Genomic DNA, 23,111 nt, shown 5'->3' on the forward strand with positions numbered 1-23,111 from the left:
TCTCTCTCTCTCTCTCTCTCTCTCTCTTTGTCTCCCCGTTGACTAGTAATAAATTTAGTTTAATCCTTTATCCAAGTGTGTGCAAACAAAGTTTGTGCCTGAAAGTATCTTCAGGACTGGGGTAAAGTGGTACAACACCCCCAGTCCTGAAGATACTTTCAGGCGCAAACTTTGTTTGCACACACTTGGATAAAGGATTAAACTAAATTTATTATAGTCTGACCAAGTGAAAAATAAACTTTCAACATCTTTCTCTAAATCCAGAGTAATTTAATAAAAAGATGGCATACCATTTGGCAACTCCTATAGGTGGAGATGACCTTGCTAATGCTTCTGCCTGGTATCTCCACTTGGGCCTGGCTCCCACTGAGGAGACCTCTATAAAGGTCGAAACTAGTCTGGGTAGTGGCCTTTCCCTTAATGCATAACATTATACATATCTGCAAGGAGATGTGTTTTGCATTATGGGAGATACTGAGAAAGGAGTGTTGGTAGCTTGCTCCACCTTTGCAAGGAGTTCCACGGTGTTGTACCACTTTACTCCAGTCCTGAAAATAAACTTTCAACCCAGTTGACTAGTCTTTGAAGCCTACAGGCCTTCAGTCTGTCCTTATAGGGGGCATTCCATAGATGTGTCATAATCTTGGGCACTCATATCTGACTCACCAAGAGTGACACGAATCCTTGGTTTCAGAAAATCCATATACCAGTATGTTGTTCTTTTACTCATTCATTGCCCCTTCCCCATTGGCTATTAAATTCAATTTCACAATATACATATAAAACTAGCCATGGGTTTGCCACTTTCTCCAATCACTTGCTTTTACTAGTGCAAACAAGACTTACACAAACATGATTTTAAAATACTTTAAGCAGAAGCTGCATATTAAATTTTTGAAAAATTGCCTTCTACGCAATGTCATACAACATTTGCTAAAGTACATGGTAACAAATCTATTCCTAGCAACAAACAAATATACTTTTATGCCTCTAAATCACATTAACAAGCAGTTGATAAAAGATACCATAGTAAAACACAGGTATATAATTATGTTCATAGGAAAGTTTGCTTCAAATGTCCTTTAGCTTCCAAGGAATTGCAAAATTTTTCAAGTCAATTATGATTGCTAATTAATAGCAACACCAGCAAGAACAACAACATCACAATAACAAAGAAGATAATTTAATGAATTTATCTACACAGGGGCATACATCCTACTCCCCTTCTTCCTACTCATCTGTCTTCTCTAAGTATGGATATATATTCCTGACTGCACTTTGTTGGGAGTTTTTTAACACCATGTTGAGAACTATTATAAATAACAAAATATTTCCAAAACCAAATCTAAAAGTGGCATTACTGTTATAATTGACAAAACTGACCACAATAAAATTTGAGACATTGTCAACAGTATACAAACACTCATAAAATAATTTACAGAACACCCTACCCCCAATATCATAGAACTTTTACATCAATTTAAGGAATTATTAGCCAAATATATTAAAAAACTTACTCCTTGTATAAGCTGTCTTCTTACTCTTGGCAGACAAGTTAAAATACATAAACCAGGATGTCCTCTACGCTCCAAAATTTCATACAAACACAGCACAACAAATCCCTTATCCAGATTTATTTCCCACCTTATTAAACCAATACTAAAATGTTCTAAATTTATAATTGAAAATAACAATGATCTCTTCAAAGAAATAGACAAAACTATCATATTGCATGATATTTTCTTTTCCTTCAATGCTTTATATATCAATCAAAGTGCCCAAAACTCTGGATATTGTTCACACTGCTTAGACAAGCTGTGTGAACTAACAGAGCCGATTAGCCCATGGCAAATTTACGGTTATAATTTCAGCAAATTTCTTAAAATATAATACCATTTACAAACAGATTTTTGGTCTTACCATGGGCCAGAACATTAGCAGTCAACTTGCTGAACTTTCGTCACCCAAAGGGAAACACGTTTCTTATCGCTATCTCTTCCTGTTGGTATTTTATGCTACAGTATATATATCAATGATGTTCCATGTATTGGCAGCAGGAATGCATAAAAATGAATTGTTTCTTTAAATGCCGGCCTGGCTGACCGAGTAGTTAGCGTATCCGCTCTCCAGCCAAAAGGCTGCGGGTTCGAATCCTGCTGTGGGCCCATGATGTTTGTGATTGTCTGTGGAAAAACTAGTGGTGGTGGTTGGCTGTAGATGCTGTTGGTAGTTGCAGTCATTTGGGGGATTGAGTGGTGGAGACAGCATTGTAAAACAGGTGCCTCCCTCGATGAGTCTTTGGACTCCCTGGAGGTGTCAAATAATAATAATAATAATAATAATTAAAATACCTTTAACCATAGACTGAAATTCTCTATTGAATATGAAGAAGATAAATGCACAAACTTTCTAAATTTTACTCACTAGATCTGAGTGCTAAGGTATATATTAGTACTAAGGTATATATACATCAAACTACTACCATTTGAAACTATTTACATTTCTCTTCCTGTTAACCTTACTCTATCAAAAAGATCATTCATTTTAACATAATTCATTAATGCTTACAAATACTCTTCTTCAACTAGTGCTCAGAAATTGCATACATAAAAACATCTTCATTTCTTATCAGTGCTCTCAACAATTAATAGATTACACTATTTACATAGCTAGAAATTGTATTCTTTATTCTCCAAAGCAACTTATCCAAATCCTTCATCATACTAAAATTCCCATATATTTACAGTATTTACAAAGCCATCAAACACATCTTCATATATTCAAATTACAGAATCTCCTTTGCTACAAACTACAGACTATAAAATATAACTCTACCACAAATAACCACATTATCTAAACTGACATTAACCCACAATATCTCAGGCTGATGCCATACTATGGCACATATTTTATTTATAAGTTTAAATACCAATCAGGATACAATAACTGCTTGCTGTTTAAAGTCGCATATAATGGAACATTATCAAGATAGCAATATCCCCATATCAGAATGCTTACATTCCACTACTGAAAAGAAATGGAAACCAAAACACACCAATAATATCAACAAAAATCCCACCATTGAATCTTTCCATGCAATATGACCTAAACACATCCTTGAAATTGATAAAGCTACCATTATTGATTTCCAAGATAATGAAACCAAATTATGTTGCTCTTAATCTTTAGTGATAAGAACCAATCAGGATGCTATAACATAAGGACCTTATCTGATTTCATTCTTTTGGCAATTAAACAAAATAAATTGCTCTCCATTAATCTCAAACCACCTGAACTCCCCCATTACACTTGAGCCAACCGAACTTCTCTTAATCACATAGCTGCTCATAGTAGTTTTGCACTGTTTATCATTTGGTGATGATTGTTACTAAATGGCCAGCACTACTGTCACTGCTGGTCCTGTATATATTTTACTAGTTTTTGTTCCTTTTTGGTCTTTAATTTTAGTTTATATGTTTTTGCTTTCAAAATTTATAGTTAATTTAATTAATCATTTTCCTTGTTTACTGGTGTCTTATTTATGCATTATTATTAATGTTATTATTATTGTAATTATTATTATTATTATTACGGGCAACTCCAAGGGATGTTGCTGGTTCTTCAACTGCTGTGTCAGTTTTTGTGAAGATCTTGCCACATATTACTGGCTCAATCAAGTTTGGGTCCAAATATTTTGTCATCTTCACCTTCCAAAAATATACATCCAGGTTATGTATTTGAAATTACTCTTCGGTTTTTAATTAAATTTTATATTATTCTTTTAACTTAGCCTCTGATTGGAGATGTGGGGTATCTTTCTCTTACCTACTAAGCCATGCTATTTTTATACTAAACAAATTTCTGAGGCAAGACCTATACTTCACAAAACTATGCTCTCGCCTATGAAATATCATATTCCTATTCACTGTCTTGAATTCTGTCTTTCGCCAATTTCTCCAATACCTTAACCACCACCACTCTTGAGATACTGATTAGACTATAATTTGCTACCGCTGTCTTGTAACTTCCTTCATGCAGTGAAACTGTTTTGCCCTCTTTCCTCTCCCTAAGTACCTTCCTAGGATTGAGGCTTAAATAACTTGGTCAGAGGAGCTACTAATACCCTTGTGCATTCTCATAATACATGGGCTAATATTCCACATAATCCCATAAAGTTATAAAATTGCATTATAGTTCTGCAGTATTGTTTGCCTCCTCCAACCATCTACCTCTATTCTCACCTCAGTCAGTGTCTTATCTGGCACTGCAATATCACCACTTGGACGATATGCCTTTGCATAATTATCCACCAGCATTTGTTAAAGTCATCCTTCCATAGTCATTCTTCCTTTTGCTTTCCACATAACAAGATCTTTTTGGGAATCCCCTTGGCCTCATTAATCAGCTTCCTTTCATAATTAGCTTTGGCCTACCTCACCATACAGGTCACCCTTCTTGCCTATGCCTTTCTGCTCATGAGTAGCACACCCTCTATCCAAAAAGAAACCGAACTTTTCGAAAATAGAAGAAACTAGTGGCACCACCTGTTGTATCTTTTTGTTGTCAAAAGCGGCAACCTTCATTAATGTTGTGTCAACTGTTTATGACATTTGTTTCATTAGAAGCCGAGCTATAGTGCCAAGAGTGACAGTGTTTTTGATGAACAGTCGGAAAATGAGTTTCAAACAGAAAACTGTGATTGACTTTTGTGTTAAACTTGGTAAAAGTTTTACCAAAACGCATCAAATGCTTCTAAAAGCATACGGTGATGAATGCTTATCCTGTACTAAAGTTTACGAGTGATTTAAGCAATTTCAGAGTGGTTGTGAGACGCTTGAGGATGACGAAAAGCCAGGCCATCCAAAAACTGGACTGAGCAAAGTTAACTTCCAAAAATGTATGATTTCATCAATGAAAACCGGAAATCGTCCATGAGATTGATTGAAGATGAATTGGGGATTCCAAAATCAACTGTGCATAACATTTTGACTGAGAATTTGGGCCTTCGTAAATTGAATTCGTGATTTGGTCAACTTGTTCTCCACAAGTTGACCGATGACCAAAAAATGTATCGAATTGAACACTGCAAGGAACCTCATTAAAACCACTTGTAAGGACTCAAACTTCCTTGAAACGATCGTTACTGGTGATAAAATGTGGTATTTTGAGTATGAGCCCAGAACAAAGCTGTGCATAACTCACTTCTTTCTCTTCCCCTGACTTCATTTGTCGATGAAAGGAAAGCAATACGACACCATTGAAAATGTTCAAGTGGCAGTAACTACGACCCTCAACAGTATCCCAAAAACCGATATAAAAAACTTATTTAACGAATTAGTTGACCGTGTCAAACGCGGTATCGAAGCTGAGGGAGAGTATATTGATTGAAATAAATGATTTGAATAATTATAATTGGCCTGTGTTTTATTTTCTATCAAAAGTTTGGTTTCTTTTTTGGACAGAGGGTGTAGAAGCATAGACAACTCCTCCTTAATGATGCTGCTCATGCATCTAACTCCTACCTGATTTATACTCCTGATGTGTATACAATGTGATATTGCTTTCTTCAAACATCCCTTGCTGGTCTCCCATGTACTGCTAATATCTCTGTCCTCTAAATTCTTAAACTGTGGCATTGCTCTAAGCTGATAACTCAGTTTGTGATAATCACCTACTTTGTAATCCCACGTGTTCCCTTCTTAACAGAAAAATTCTTGCAGTCTCACAGGTCAGATCAAGACCACATGATTACTTGACCACATCAGTGAACTAATAATTGAGCTAATTATCTCTTAGAAGCTCTATAAATTTCATCTCGTTTGACTCCTCCTTTTCCTTATAGTCGAAGTTTCTATACTAATTACTCATCCTGCACCTATTGCTCTAATTTATCAATGCCATTTATGTTATTCCTTGTGTCCCCCCCCCCCCCCTTCCCCAGTCTATAGCAGCAACCAAATATTTATTTTATCCTTTTGGATCTCTACTTTACACCAGAGAGTCTCAAGTGAACTGCCCTCTGCTTCCCTGTCCTCCTAATATAATTCTGTTCTTCGTGGCTCACTGGCCTGGTTGACCGAGTGGTTAGTGTGTCCGCTCTCCAGCCAAGAGGCTGTGGGTTCGAATCCCAGCATGGATGTTTGTGATTATCCTACAAACTTGTGTGGAAAGGGAATCTGCGACCCTACTACTTATTCTAGCAGAAGACATCATTGCCAAAAACATGGAGGTAAAGCAGTGACCATACTGTGTTTACGGATGTCAAATGTGAAAAAACAGAGTGGCTCAATTCTTCTACAGAGGGTAATTAGCAAAACCCTCCCCCATTTTGCACATGCTCAGTAAGCAGAATCATGCATATTGAAAACACCTGCCTTTGTTCTTCATATCATTGCCATAATGTATCATAGTGTATATTTCATAAGAAATACCTTTTAGACCCACACAAAGAAACAAACCTTTCTTATAAGCAAACAGACAAGTACTCAGAAAAATGAATCAAATATCACCAGTTACTTTGAAAAGCATCTTATTGTTCAATTCTTAAAATTATCTCAGACTGGTTTCAATCTTTATTGAGGTCTCATTAGTGAGAGCCAGACCCAGAGGTGGTGATACTAAGGTGGAAGTAATGCAGACGTCATATCACCATATACCAGTTGCCAAAAGGTGTCAACACCTTATTATTAAAATTCTCTGGATTAGTGATAGTTGCTGGAAGGTTTTTCACTTGGCTATGCTACCAATTATATATTTGGTTTAATCCTTTATCCAAGTGTAAGCGAACAAAGTTTGCACCTGAAGTATTTTCAGGATTGGGGCAACAATTTAATAATAAGGTGTTGACACCTTTTGGCAACTGGTATATGGTGATATGACTTCTGCATTACTTCCACCTCAGTATCACCACCTGTGGGTCTGGCTCCCACTGATGAGACCTCAATAATGGTTGAAACTGGTCTGGGTAGTGGCCCTTCCCTTAATGCATAGCATTATACATCTTTGCAAGGAGATGTGTTTTGCATTGTGGGAGATACTAATGCAAGTGATCAGAACTTATTCCACCTTTACTATGAGTTGCCTCAGTCTTCAAAATACTACTGGTGCAAACTTTGTTTGCTTACACTTGGATAAAGGATTAAACCAAATATATAATTGGCACCACAAGATAAGCTGGAAAAACGTTGTGTTGCCTTCACAGAACTGTGTTTTCCCCATAGATTATCATATTCTTATCCCCACATTTTTGAATTCTCTTTCTGACCAATTTTTCTAGTACTTCTACCACCACAACTGAGATACTGATTGGTCTATAATGCTACTTTAGTCTTAGAACATCTCTTATCAAAAGGAATTATTTTGTCCTCTTTCCACTCTCTTGGAGCTCTACCAGAGCTGAGACTTAAAGGGTGTAGTCAGAGGCATTGCCATTTCCCTTGCCCATTCTTGGAAAAAAATTGAGATTCTGCAATAACCTAAAAACTTCCAATTCGTGCATCTCTATTCCAACATCAGTCTCTGTCACACATGTTACAGCAGTAACCTCACCTGTCTGATATACCCTTGCAAAGTGGTCACTCAATAACTCAACTATTTTTTTTCTGCTTCTGTCACCTCATCACCATTAGCACTTGTTGAGGTTAATCTTCCATAGTGATTCTTCTTCTTACTTGCCACGTAACAAAAAAAAAAAAAAAAAATCTGGGATTTTCTTTGGTTTGCTCAACTAGTTTCTTCTCATAATCTTAATTTTTCCTTCCTTGCTGTACTTGTCACCTTTCTTGCTTGAGCCTTGTACTGTTCATAGGCTTGCTGGTCACCTTTCTCCTTATATACCTTCAACAGCATTTTCTTTTTCTGCATATAAACCTTCATGTGCCGTCCCTGTAACTACATCATCTGTTATTAGCTAAATCTCACTAATGCCTATAAGTTTCGGTGAGTAAGCAGTAATCAACTCTAAAAACTCCTCCCTCTTGTTACTGATACTTCAGGAATTAATATGTGGAAATTGTAGCATTCCTTTAGGCCCCCAGCAGTCTTTACTTCCTGAATTGATTACCCTATTCGATATTTTTTCCTGAGAGAGACTAGATTCCATACTTGATGGTCATTTTCACACACTTGCCTCATTGGTTTGCTTTGCATGCACACACACACACACTCACTCACCTGCATCTACCCTAATTCTTAAGCTTTTCTGAATTTTCACTTCAGCATGCTGTAGTGAAAATTCAGTTTATGCATTGTTTCATGTTGAAACATGAATTTGGAATGCTTTATTGGATTTGTGAGCAAAGCAGAATTCTATTATAATGATGCTTTCCATTATTATAATTAGCTTTGTCTTTTTCTGCAAAGTGTCTTAAAATATTTTTATATAGTTGATTTATTTCCTGCACTACTGGTTAGATCTTCAACAAGAAATATCCCTTTTCTATCTCCATATCTTCTGCTTGCGATTGTTCAAAAAATCCATTCTACTTCTTTTCTTCTGGAACTTTTCATGGAATCATGGACAAAATCAAGTCTCATTGCATGATTTCCCATTTCAAAATTTGCCCAAATGATCCTCATTATAACAAACTTGTAGAGATCATGCAAATGGTTTATTATAGTGGACAATTTGCTACAGTGATTTTGTAATAGTTTCGTGATTGGTAAACTTTGTTCAGGACTTTGTATTAGTTTGTTATAGTGAGAGTTAACAGTTTACTGGTTCTCTTCTTTTCCTGATCTCTATATTCAAATAATTTCTTCATTATTCTTATTCATTAGTAAAAGACCTCACTTGTTTTGTTCTCTTAGTCTCATTAGCACTAATTATGTCATCATGGTATTTCTGTAATTCCTTTGCTAGGTCCATTCCCTTTTCATTGATGGTGCATGTCTTCGGTTCTGCTGAAAGTGTATAAGCACCTCACTTTTTCACTCTTCATACTAGTTTCCTGATTAGAACTGTAGGAGACTTTGTATAACTGATAAATATCCTGGCAGTATCGTATCTTTTGTATGTTATGTCACTAAAATGCATATTTGAATATAAAGAATACAAGTATATTCTGCATAATATTGTATACAAGTCTTAAATTGTTAGCCAATCATTGTTGTTCAGCATCAGTGTGAATTACTAATGGATAGTACATACGAGAGGGGGGTCTGAAAGTTCACAGCCTAACATGAAAAAATGAAGTTATAATTTCAACATTAATTTTATTTTTCAACATAGTCTCCCTTATGACTAATACATTTATTCTAGCGATGCTCCAGTGCCATTATCCCATCCCTGTAGTGGATCTTACTGCAAAATACTCCTCTACAGCTGCAATCACCTCTTAATTTGAAGAAAAACACTGACCAGTGAGGAAGAGTTGTTTAGTTTTGGGAAGAGATAGAAGTCAGAGGAAGCCAAATCTGGGGAATAGGGTGGATGTTCCAACAATTCATAGTGCAGATCCCTTAATTTTCCCATTGCCAAAATACCTTTGTGGGCAGGTGTATTGTCCTGATGAAAGATGATTTTTTTCTTCTGCAAATAGGATCTTTTCTCACGAATTTTTTCGTCTATTCTGGTTATAATATCAGAATAATATTCCCCAGTTATTGTTTTACCCTTTTCAAGATAATTAATAAACAGAATGCCTTTAGCATCTTAAAACACCGATGCCATGAATTTTACTGCTGATGGAACCGATTTTGTCTTCTTTGGTGCTGAACAATTGGCTTCTGTCCACTGTTTTGACTGCTGTTTGGATTCTGGTGTGTGTGTAATGGTGAATCCAAGTCTCATCCATAGTAATCGACTCACAAAATTAGTTAAAACTCTCTTGTTAAAATGCTCCAGGCACTGTTCAGAGATTTTCATGCAAGTGCATTTTTGATCTACTGTGAGCAAGCTCGGCACCGATCATGCACAAAGCTTTTTCATTTGCAATTCTTCATGCAAAATATATCCTGCACATTCTTTTGAAATGCCCACAGTCTCAGCAATTTCATGCAATTTGACTCACTGGTCATCCAATGCCATATCGTGCACTTGATTGATGATTTCTGGTGTTGTTACACTTTTTGGATGTCTTTCACATTGATCATCTTCAAGGCTGATACAGCCACGTTTAATCTCAGCAACCCATTTCTTAATTGCCAAAAATGAAGGAGAATAGGCCCATAAATGTTTATGAACTTTGAATGAATTTCTTTTGCTGTTAATCCTTGCTGTTAAACCTTCTTTTACAAAGAATTTTATAACCACACAATACTCGATTTTATCCATTTCCATTTCAAGGGATACACGCAACACTTTTACTATAGACAATTTTATGAAACAAACTACTTGATAGAGTATAATAAATGTAGTTTAATCCTTTATCCAAGCGTGAGCAAACAAAGTTTGCGCTTGAAAGTATCTTCAGGACTGGGGGTAAGTTGGTACAACACCGGGCAACTCGTTGCAAAGGTGGAGAAAGCTACCATCACTCCTATCTCAGTATCTCCCATAATGCAAAACACATCTCCTTGCGGATATGTATAATGTTATGCATTACGGGACGGGCCTCTACCCAGACTAGTTTCGACCTTTAATTGAGGTCTCCTCAGTGGGAGCCAGGCCCAAGTAGAGATACCAGGCAGAAGCATTAGGAAGGTCATCTCCACCTATAGGAGTTGCCAAATGGTATGCCACCTTTATTAAATTACTCTTATTAAATTACTCTGGATTTAGAGAAAGATGGTGAAAGTTTATTTTTCACTTGGTTAGACTATAATAAATTTAGTTTAATCCTTTATCCAAGTGTGAGCAAACAAAGTTTGCACCTTTGCATTATGGGAGATACTGAGATAGGAGTGATGTTAGCTTGCTCCAACTTTGCAATGAGTTGCCCGGTGTTGTACCAACTTACCCCCAGTCCTGAAGATACTTTCAGGTGCAAACTTTGTTTGCTCACACTTCTTTGGTTTGCTCAATATATTTATTATATACTATAATAAATGTATAATATATAATAAATCAATTTATTATATACTATAATAAATGTAGATTAAACTACATTTATTATAGTCTAACCAAGTGAAAAATAAACTTTCAATATCTTTCTCTAAATCCAGAGTAATTTAATAAAAAGGTGGCACACCGTTTGGCAACTCTTATAGGTGGAGATGACCTTGCTAATGCTTCTGCCTGGTATCTCCACTTGGGCCTGGCTCCCACTGAAGAGACCTCAATAAAGGGCGAAACTAGTCTGGGTAGTGGCCCTTCCCTTAATGCATAACATTATACATATCCGCAAGGAGATTTGTTTTGCATTATGGGAGATACTGAGATAGGAGTGATGTTAGCTTGCTCTTCCTTTGCAACGAGTTGCCCAGTGTTGTACCAACTTGCCCCCCAGTCCTGAAGATACTTTCAGGTGCAAACTTTGTTTGCTCACACTTGGATAAAGGATTAAACTAAATTTATTATAGTCTAACCAAGTGAAAAATAAACTTTCAACTACTTGATAGAGTGACTTGCAATTTCAAATGAATGCTTTTGACAGATGCACCAACTTTGAAAAAAAAATCTTGCCGATAGTGTTGCCATCTATGGTCGAGGCCGAGAACTTTTCAGACGACCCTTGTAGTGGAAAATGAGCATTGCACACTTGATCAGAGAAGTGAAAGTTGATTTTCTTCATATTTCTAACAGGTTTTGTTGGAAGTCTCTTCCCACTGTCTAACCATAAGCAAACTCCAGTATACCTTACATTCCAAATTTCATTCCTTAGATAGCTCCTTTTTAGCTTGTAAAAAATGTCTGATTTTTAGAAGTGTATGTCAGACTTATAATTCTGATCTACCTGTCAAAAGCTATGTAGGAGGAATAATTTCTATAGAACAAGGGGCTAGTGTGAAATATATAATAAATCTATTATGTGAAACCTTTGGAGTATTCATAACTAAACATTCACACATAAACCACAGTAATTAAATTTTTAATAAGTAAATATTTCGTTCTAAGTATCTTAAGACATCATCAGTACAGTTATTACAAACAATTCTATGAATAACATGCAGTTAGAGCGCTTGCTTACAATGGAATCCCACTATGCGTGCAGTAGCGTGTCATAGAATGAAATTAAAATATATCTGATAAAATTGGATATAATTAGAAATAAATAAAATAGCATACATAAATTTATTTTATACCATTGAGGATGACAATTTCCCAGACTTTAGGAATAGTAAGAACATCATTACGGTTTAAAGTGGGTCTGTGATGTAAGGCTTCAGCACTTTCTTTATATAAACACCCATGTTTATATAAGGATCTATATAGAAGTTTGGTGTTTTTTCATTGGATCCTATGGTTTGGGGTTTCAACTCCATGTTGTGCAAGGCCAGATTTGTGCAGTTTGATAAGACGTCTTACTATGTCTATTCATAGTAAGATATCTTACAGGAACATGGACCTTTGTAAATGTCAGATAGCATCAAAGGTGAGAATTTTTTTTAGGAAAACATAGCAAATTGTAGATCTGGTTGATTGGTTTGTAGGTAGCAGCTGCTACCTACAAACCAATCTACCTACCTACCTACAAGAATTCGAAATCATCAAAAATACAACCATACTAAAGGGATGCAATCCAAAAACAACTCAAAAAATCATCAGCCACTTCCCTTCGCATCAACCTAGACAAGAACAAGCCCGTAGGACTCCCATACCATATGTCAAAGACATCTCCGAACGTCTGTCAAAAATCATGAAGAAATAGAAACTTGCTGCTACCTACAAACCAATCAACCAGATCTACAATTTGCTATCTTCTCCTAAAGACAAACTCTCACCCTTGGATGCTACCTGGCATTTACAAAGTTCCATGTTCCTGTAAGATGTTTTACTACAGACAGACAGGAAGATCTATAAATAAAGGCATCTCTGAACATCAAGACCATATCTATCTTATCAAACTGCACAAATCTGGCCTCACACAATATGGAGTTGAAAATCCAAACCATTGGATCCAATGGAAAAACACAAACTTCTCCATAGATCCTTATATAAACATGAGCATTTATATAAAGAAAGTGCTGAAGCCTTACGTCACAGACCCAATTTAAACCATAATGGTGTTCTTACTATCCCTAAAATCTGGGAAATTGTCATCCTCAATTGTATAAAATAAATCTATGTATGTTATTTTATTTTTTTTATTTATTTCTAATTATATCTGTTCTTATCAGATATATTTTAATTTGATTCTATAACACTCTACTGCATGCATAGTGGGATTCCATTGTAAGCATATGCTGTAACTATACTGATGATGTTTTAAAATATTTAGGATGACTCAAATATAAAGAGCCAATAGGCTTCATTTTGGCGGTATAAACATTATTAAAATTAAGGGGATATTAATCCCACATTATTTTAAAACCGAATAAGAAACTCAAAGATTGGAATCAAAGAGTTTCATTCCGAATATAGTAAACTATAAAATATCGGCGATTACTAGTGTGAGCTAATGCAAGTAGTCCTAGTACGTAGTACAATCTCGGGCAACTCGTTGCAAAGGTAGGTAAAGTTCTGATTGCTATTCTTGTTTATATCGCCGAAATGAAGCCTATTGGCTCTTTATATTTGAGTAACTTAATGGTTGCACCTGTTTGACAACTCGTATAGCAGAGTATATAAGTTCTTTTCGTTGTACCCTTTGGTATCTATTTGGTCTAGCTACTCACTGATGAAGCCTCAAAAAAGGCTGAAACCAGTCTGGGTAGTGACCTCCCACCATAATGTAATAACAGCATACATTTCCTAGGAAATGTGTTTTTACATTATAGAAAATACCAAGAATAGCGATCAGAACTTTACCCACCTTTGCAATGAGTTGCCTGAGATTGTACTACGTACTAGGACTACTTGCATTAGCTCACGCTAGTAATCGCCGATACTTTATAGTTTACTATATTCGGCATGAAACTCTCTGATTCCAATCTTTGAGTTTCTTATTCGGTTTTTTAATACAATGTGGGATTAATATCCCCTTAATTTTAATAATATTTAGGATGTTATTTACTTATTAAAAATTTAATTACTGTGGTTTACGTGTGAATGTTTAGTTATATATGAGATATGGTAGACACATGCAATGAAGTCCGTTTCAAGAGAAAGTAGCATAGCAATAGACAAAATTTGTAAAATTTGAAAATAATATTCTCTAACACCTTTTTATTTGCAATGATAGTAGAAAGAAATTTTTTAGTCCTGACTTAATCTTTGAAGTGAGCAACAAATTTCCTGCCTTCAATGATATCTGATATCTCATTATTAAGCTGTCAGTGAATCAGGACTTTCCAGGGAAAGGGTACAATAGACAGCTCTGCCATATCATGACACTAAATCCTAACTGGTATACGTGTTATGTCTGAAATTGTCTTATGATGTTTTGAGTTGCACGGTTAAAACCTGAGTTTCTGGAAGGAAAGTCCCACTTATCCCTGCCAAAAAAAAAAATTAACTAATTCAGAAAGCAGCTGAAGAAAGGCAAAAAAAATTCCCATAGTTGGTGAGTAGAATTAATTTAGTCTTTCTTTGAGAAGCCTGGCATAGTGCCAGGCCTCTCAAATTATGCATAGCACTGTGTCTATAGTGAATTTTCTTGACTATAGAAAACTATTCATTTTCTTTAGCTTAGCATAGCACTGTGTCTATGAGGCTTTTGTTGCAACTTTTTTAATATTTTTTCTAGTGAGCAAGTTTGTTATAACAGTGTTTGCTATAATGAGAATTGACCGTGTGTTGCTTCACAAAATATATTATTACAGAGATCTGAGAATATTTTCCCTTTAAAGCTTTCTGGATTTGTCTTTTTTACAGATCACTTTGAATTAATCAACATGTGATTAATCTTTATTTTTAGTAAATTATACTTATTTTTTTTGCAATTTCAGTTTCTAAACAAACTGCTTCTGGATCGGCAAAGCAGTATGTCCTCTTTAATGAATATGGGTTCTGAAATAATGGACAATTTGGAGCCTTCAGAACGTGCTTTAATTGGAGCCCAGCTTAATGATCTTGTGCAGCGATTTGATGAACTTATTACTGGAGCTCATGAACGCATGGATGCATTAGAGAGAACAATTCCTGTTGCTCATGACTTCCAGGAAAAGATGGCTCCCCTTGTTGAGTGGTTAGAACAGACTGAAAAACGCCTGAGTGCAATGGGTACTATACCAACTGATGAAGAAAAAATAATGCAGCGGGTCATTGAACATGCTGTAAGAAATTTAAACTACTTTTAAGTAAAATCTAGGTTATTTTTCATAAATAATTCTATATTCAGTTTTTGTAATAATGTGTGTAATCAGATTCTTTGTTTTTCTAAATTTTTATTAAATTTGCATCATATTTGTAACTATGTCAAGACCTGCTTACTAAAAAAAAAAAGTAAAAAAAAAAAAGTCGTGAATAGTAATAATCAGCATTACTAAGATTGATGGTGAAAAAACTATGACATTTTGCATGTTCAAGGATATAGCTGATTAAATAATGATATATAAGTGCAATACAAGGTGTGACTATTAAATAATGAGATTAGTTGCAAAAATGTGGTTTATTGTTACAATTGTACAACTTAATTGTTATCCCCTTCATCATACTCCCCTCCTCTATCTATTTGCCGTTGGATACAAATTTTCCATTGTTGGAAGCAGTGCTGCAAGTCAGCAAGTGTTATCTGCTTCAGTAGCGCTGCCGTTTTCTCCTTTACCTCATCCAGCGACTGAAAATGGGTGCCCTTCAATGCGAATTTCAACTTTAGAAAAAGGTAAAAGTCGCATGCATTAAGTCTGGCGAGTAAGGTGGATGGTCCAACACTGGAATCTTCTTATCACCCAGATACTGCTTTACAGATAGTGGGCTGGAGCATTGTCCCAATGGCGAATCCAAGTATTGTTCTTCCACAGATCGGGTCTCTTCTTCCTCACTCATTCTTTCAGCTTGGCTAGAATCTCAAGGTAATAATGTTGGTTAACTCTCTGACCCTCTGGTACCCATTCGACCATTACCATGCCATTGATATTTAAAAAAAAAGAAAAAAAAAAGATCAGCATTGCCTTCAGTTTTGACTTGTTCATTCTTGCTTTTTTCATTCTCAGTGACATGGGAGTTTTCCAGTGCATCGATTATCTCTTTGTTTCCGGATCATACTGGAAAATCCATGTCTCATCACATGTGATGATCTTCTCCTGCAAGTCCAGCTCTGCTGTCAGCGAAAATGGCAGTGCTACTGACGCAGATAACACCTGATGACTTGCAGCACTGCTTCCATTGTTGGAAGTGTGGTTTATCATTATAGTTGTAATGATAAACCACATTTTTGCAACCAGTCTTGTTACAGTGTTTAATAGCCACACTTCATATAAACATGTTACACCAATTAAATACACTGCTTTCTTGTATTTGTTGTGTTTGAGGATGTGTCATTTTTTTCTTAAAAGAGAAAGTTTTTCTAAACAATTTTAAATATGTTTAAACGGTGTCATTAATATTCTTTGGAGTGACAACTGAGAAATCCATTAGAACAAGATAACAAAAACATATTCAAAGTAAAGAAGTTTAATTAAAAGTTCCAATTAGATACAAATATTTCTGTTTATCTCATAAACCTTGAGGGCATTGAGAATGGTATCTTTACATGTGTAGACTCTCAAGAGTCAAATTAAAAATTGTTGCACTATTTTGAAAGAAAACTGCTGGTATTCTTAATCATAGAAATCAATATTTTGTTATTGTGCCAATTGGCAGCATTGTTGAACTGATGTAGTATGCTGAAGTGATACCTGCTCTTTCTGTCAGTAATAGTTTCTCATTTATAAGATAAACTTGTTGAGTTATTGTATTTTTAGTAAGTGCATTTCTGATGTGTTTATCATCAGAATGGAAAAAGAAGCAAAATCTTGAACAACGTGTGATTAAATTTTATTCTAAACTGAATGTGTGCGCTAGCAAAATGTCCAATAAAATTAAGCAGGTGTATGGTAATGATTCTTTATTACATGCTCAAGTGTTGAAATGGTACAAGATATATTTGAGGGGGAAAGAAAGCATGGAAGATGAGCAATGTGCAGGGTGGTCTTTCACAACAAGAGCAAACTACAACCTCATGGAACAGCTGTTAAATTTACTACAAAGAAATCAGTGAACAGTTATGGAAACGTGTCTTACAGGTGCGTCCTAGATCATATATTCAATTAACTGTCAATCAGATAGTTAATTGAATATATGATTTTATACAAATTTTGTCTCATTAATTTTCTGCTAGACCTCATATATATAGTGTCACTGTATTTTTGTTATTTTATATATATCAGCCCTACAATTGTACAACTTAATTGTTATTACATATTCTAGTTAGTATATGTGAGAGGTTGCAAAATCTATAGCACATCAGTGCTTTATGTGTATGTGCATTGACATACACACAAAATATGTTTTATGTGTATGTCAATGCATATACACTTAAAGGGTGGTCATGTGTTTGAAGAAAAACTTAAGAACCATTTGATAGGTTTCTAAAGTGCATGCTGGTTTTACTCTTTGCGGAAAAATAATTTGAGAAAGCTCTTCCAATGGATGGGTGTGTTGGGAGTGATGAAGAAGTGGAAGTTAGGCTGATGAGTTTGAAATTTGACTATGCATGTGAATGTCAACCATCAGCTGCTTATGTTTTTATACATATAAAGTGGAGGAATGATGAGAAGTTTCATAGAACATTCTTCAGAAAAATACCTATAGAAAAGACAATAATGGACAAACAAAAAAATGTGTGAAAGTGATAGGAGGGAGCCTTTGAGAAAGGAAAGTTGGATGGGATTATGAGTTCTTCTTTTTCTTTTCTCCCTCTTTTACCTTGCAGTGTTGAGGGTTTTCTATTCATTTAACTGCAAATGCAGATTGGGTTGAGATTATGGGTTGAGTTACCATAACCAAGAAGAGAGCTAAGATTTATGGTATATTTGGAAGGCAAACTAGTTTGGGTTGAGATTATGATTTGAGTTACCATAACCAAGAAGAGAGCTGAAATTTATAGTATATTTCTATAAATCTCAGATTTATAGTATATTGTAATATAGTACACTCGGGTCTCTTTTTATGCGGTAGATACGTTCCACAGAAAACCGCATATAAAAAATCGCACAAAAATGGCCTAACTTACATTGAAAAATCAAGGATACGTTCCATAATTTTCTAAAACCGCATAAAACCGAAGCAATGAGTTAAAATAAACCTAAAATCACATAAAAAAAAGTTTATGAAAATTTAGGTTTATGAATTTTCATAAACCTAAATTTGTTTTCATAAGCCTAAGTTTGTTTTAAAGCTTTATTCATTTAATTTTATTGAAAAGTAACATTTTCTTTTTTTAACATTTTGTCATCAGAATCATCATCGTTATTAGACGATATTCGGCAACGTTTGCGAACTGGTGCAAAATCACTTTCATCACCAGAAGAAATAGTCAGCGAATCAGATCTGTATGGTAAAGGCAATGGTTCTTCACAAACAGAATTAGCTTCACCCTCGTTCTGTGCTGATTTTTTTCTTCTGACAATATAATCAGTGATTAAACTTTGCGATGATGATTTCACAAATTTTTTATACAGCTCGCGATATCCAGACATACAGTTCTTCAGCTCACGTTGGAATTTAAAGGCTCATTCAGAATTTATGTCATTAACAAGAAAATGATTTTCCAATTTATTGCACAGTTCAACACCTTCTCGAATTATATTTGCAGTGAGAAAAACCTCCGCTTCATATCTAAAGTTAATCGATATCCAATAATATCGTCACTTAAGGCATTATCCACAAGATGTTTGCATGGTTGCACTGTTTGCAATACATCCAGGCCAAGCTGCTTTCCAGTAAGCATTTAAAGTTTGTGGTCTTATTTAAGCAATAGCAGATGCAACATGATTTAAGCAGTCCAAAATAGAAATTTTTTTCCAAAAGTCAGTTACTGTTAATGATTCATTTTCTAGTTTATCCAATATAAATTGAAAAGTGTGCTTAACGTAATATTTTTTAAAAGTAACAATTATGCCTTGATCTAATGGCCTAATAACGTTTGTTGTATTGGGTGGAAAAACCACTACCTGCACATTTGGATGTTCTAAATGCGGATGACTTGGTGCATTGTTAACAATTGATAAAACTTTAAAATCGAGAGCTTTTTGCTTCATGTATGTTTCCACTTCTGGTACAAAGCAATTATTGAACCATTCAGTAAATACAGCAGTTGTTACCCAGGCCTTTGTATTGGTCATCCAGTGTACTGACATCTGTTTTAGATCTTTGCCTTTTAGAGCACGTGGTCTTAGAAATAAATTTACTAGGAGAGGTTTCAACATTTGATCTCCTGATGCATTGCTGCAAAGTAACAACGTTACTCGATCTTTGCTTGGTTTAAACCACTTGCTTTTTTCTCAGACTTTGCAATGTAAGTTCGACTTAGCATTTTCTTCCAAAACAATCCTGTTTTGCCAGCATTAAACACTTCATCGGGAAAATATCCACCATCTTCAATAATTTTGGCTAACTTCTCTTAAAAATTTTTGGCTGCTTCTTCATCTGCTGCTGCAACCTTGCCTGTAATCTTCATGTTATGAAGTGCATTCCTTTTTAAAAACCCGGTTTACCATCCTTTGCTAGCCAAAAATTCTTTATCAACCTTGGAAGTGGAAGTAGACTGCTCCAATTGCTTCATCTGTTTATAAAGCTGAAGTGCTTTTTCTTTAATTAAATAACCACTTATAAGAATTCCCCTTTGAGTTAATTCTTCAATCCAAATTATGAGTGCTTCTTCCGTGTTTTCTAATAAAGCGTCTCTTGAGTACGATGATAATTTGGCACTTAGTTTTGTGCCAGAAATGACAGATTTTCTTATTGCAACTTCGTTCTTTTTAATTGCTCTTATAGTAGATTTGCCTAACTTAAAATGTTTACCAATCACTGTAGATCCCTCTCCTTTTGCTAAGCGATCTAAAATTGCAATTTTCATTTCCAAAGAAATTGCTTTTCTTCAGTGTTTTTTTCTCCATTGGGCCAAATTTAATTAATTATTAATTAATAATTAATGATCAATTATTAATTAATAATAAAAAATCAGCAAAATTAACAATTAATTATTAATGAATACATTACAAAATAACCAAGGTGTTCCATGAAAATTTCAGGATTTGTGAAGTGTTTCCGTCATAGGAAAAGTTTGGGAAATGCTGGATTACCCTATTATTGGAATGGATTCTCCTTCTGTTGGTATGCGCAGAAGTGTCGAAAGGTCTCTTATCGGAGCGCATGCACAGCATAACTTCAAATCTGCATAAAAAAGATCCGCATAAAAAGAGACCCAAGTATATATAGGAAGGTGAACTAGTTAAGAAAAGGATCAAGGTGTCTGGAGGATGTTGATGATTATTTAGTATTCTGGTTAGTAAATGGGCAATTTCCATTTCATGCAAACACTATGCTTGTTGGGTATCTTTTTTAATGGAATTGGTGGAAAGCCAATTTGACTTGACATTGAAAGATCGCCTCTTATTTCTTTTAGAAATATCAAGTCAGGTGTGTGAGCCTTCATGCATATAAATGCACATTGTTTGTTTCCTTTTAAGGCTGTGAATCCCGAAGTTAATGTGGAAGTTGTGTGTGTGTAAATTTCTATATTTTTGATATAATTTTATGATTTTGGTCCACTTTTTTTTTTTTTTTGATGACATCTTCATTTAAATTTAGCATGATATTTTTTTTCTGGATCCATAATGTATTTATTTATGATATCGTTCATGGTTAGTGACAAAAAAAAACTATATATAGATATATAGCTTTATATATATATTTTAATATATATAAAACTATATATGTATAGTTTTTATACTATATATATATATATATGTGTGTGTGTGTGTGTATATATAAGGCTTTTTTTCTAAATATAAGTTTATCGGAACTCTACCATCTCATCTCATAACACAAGAAAATCGAAACATACCAGACCTTTGAAGCTCTCATTCTTTTAGTTTTGACAAATGGATATTATATATATCAAATGGAAATAAAACATTCAGCATTAAAGCAAAGGTGAAAAAAATTTTAAAAATACCTTAATTTTCACAATAGTTTCCAAATTGGGCTCATCACGCTGGTGTTGCCATTTTCACGAGTTTGTTCCTTACTCTTATGTCTGTTGCTAGATGCTCGCCTTTCAGGAACCAGGAATTGACGTATGGTAAGGGTTGAAAAACATGCAGAGGATCCCCAACCAGTTTGATGAACATCAGTGTACTCACGGTCTTCATTTGTAGAAAAGCTTGTCGGTGTGATAATCGGTTTCATCTGGGAAAAGCCACGCTCACATTCAGCAGTAGAAATGGGGATGCTGTTGATAGTGTTTATTAACTGCAATAGTGCAGCAGGCATTTTCTTTTCTCTCAGGAATTCACGAAAACCTCTAACAACCTGTTGTTCTGAAATTCTTAACCTCTTACACAAACTCTCCACTACAGTCTCACCTAAAGTAACAATCCTTTCAGCACCGTCTGGCCAACATTCTGGATACAACACTTTTAACACTTTTGTCCATTCTGGAATTTCTATCTCTTCTGCATATAGAAGGTGATTTTCCATTCACTGTTTCAAGCAGTCATAAAATTTTGTAGCATCAAGAAAACAATTCACATTTGTTGATCGACTGGTTAGCTTCTTCTCCAAAGTTATTCCTTTAAAGTTCAGATTTTCAACTGTTTGTACAGCTTAACGATAAAAAGGCCCACCATTATCTTTCCTGCTTCAAACAGCCGAATCTGCCTTGATATACTGCTATGAGATTTGTAGAGTGTAATATCCCTTGCTCGCAGTTCAACACTAAGCTCTGACAATTCTTGGAGAACATCACACATCAATCTAAAACAAAATCAACGCTTGTTATTTTCTTCATAAGGCCTTCATACATTACTGTTTCAGACTTATCTCTGTTTTCATCTTGTTTTGCTGCTGTAAAATGAGCCACAAGTGCTTTATAATCTTTCCACACTGCGGAAACACTTCTAAAACTAGAAGCCACCCAATATGTACTTAAAAAAACTCTTCCAATTTTGAAGATTTCCTGAAGATTTCAAGATCTTCAGCTACTTTGCCTAGTTCTCTGACATTTTTGGGTGACTATTTGATAGAGACAGCAAAGTTTGTCAAGAAGTGACTTAAAGTGGTTGATTTGTTCTGGGAAGTCTTTTTTTTTTTTTACAATATCACCAACAGAGAGCTCGAGTCTGTGGTTGGCACAATGCCAAACCAAAATGTGAGGATCACGTTCCTTAATCAAAGCCTCTACTCCTTTTCTCATACCCAACATTACAGCTGCTCTATCACAGGCAATAGCAACAAGATTTTTCTTCAAATAATCATCATGAAACCCCAATTCATTAAGGGTATTCATCAAGCTATGAAAAATACCTTGCAGTGATACATTTTCTAACTCTACAATGTCAATAAAAATATTTTTGTGTTACTCCATATCAGGTAGCATTGTGTGTACATATATTATTAATGATGACAACTGGCTAATAGTGGTGCTTTCATCAATCAAAAGGGAAATTTCACAATTTGACTCTATTATTTTTTTTAAGAAGGATTTTTTTCATTTCAGTTCCAACATGATTTGTTATATTGATACATGCATTTGTAGAATGTAGAATTCGACCCATCACTGCCATTCAATTCTTGGAGGTCGGTTTCTGATTCAAAGTCATTGAAAGCCTTGGTTTTCTTTGCAACTTTATATGTTGTTCTGAAGATTCTACAATGAACATGAACTAGATTTTAACATGATTCTACAACGAACATGAACTAGATTTGAACATGATTCTACAACGATCATGACCTAGATTTGAACATGAGAAAGAAGTCACTTGACTTCTTTCTCATGTTCAAATGCTTTTGAATAAGCTACTTCCAGTTTTTGTTCTTTTTCAGATTCTATAATTTTAGCGGCAGCAATGTGAGCTGAACTGTTCTTATGATTGTGAATTTTTTTACGTAGTGAAGTCGTTTGCTCGTTTTATTCCTACCATAATGA

The 23,111-nt window shown here is 35.0% G+C and overlaps 1 protein-coding gene across 1 annotated transcript in view; it reads left to right on the forward strand.

The window, feature by feature from the left end:
- The window catches only part of shot (dystonin-like protein short stop), a 1,304,552-nt gene that overhangs the window by 806,456 nt on the left and 474,985 nt on the right, over positions 1–23,111 (forward strand). The window contains exon 58 of the mRNA XM_090402172.1: positions 14,929–15,255. Coding sequence (XP_090258298.1) covers positions 14,929–15,255 — 327 coding nt within the window. The remainder of the gene's footprint in view (positions 1–14,928; positions 15,256–23,111) is intronic.

This window comes from Typopeltis vanoorti, chromosome 12 (genome assembly GCF_054136105.1).
Source record: "Typopeltis vanoorti isolate ZY-2024b chromosome 12, IOZ_Tvanoo_1.0, whole genome shotgun sequence".
Taxonomy (NCBI): Eukaryota; Metazoa; Arthropoda; class Arachnida; order Uropygi; family Thelyphonidae; genus Typopeltis; species Typopeltis vanoorti.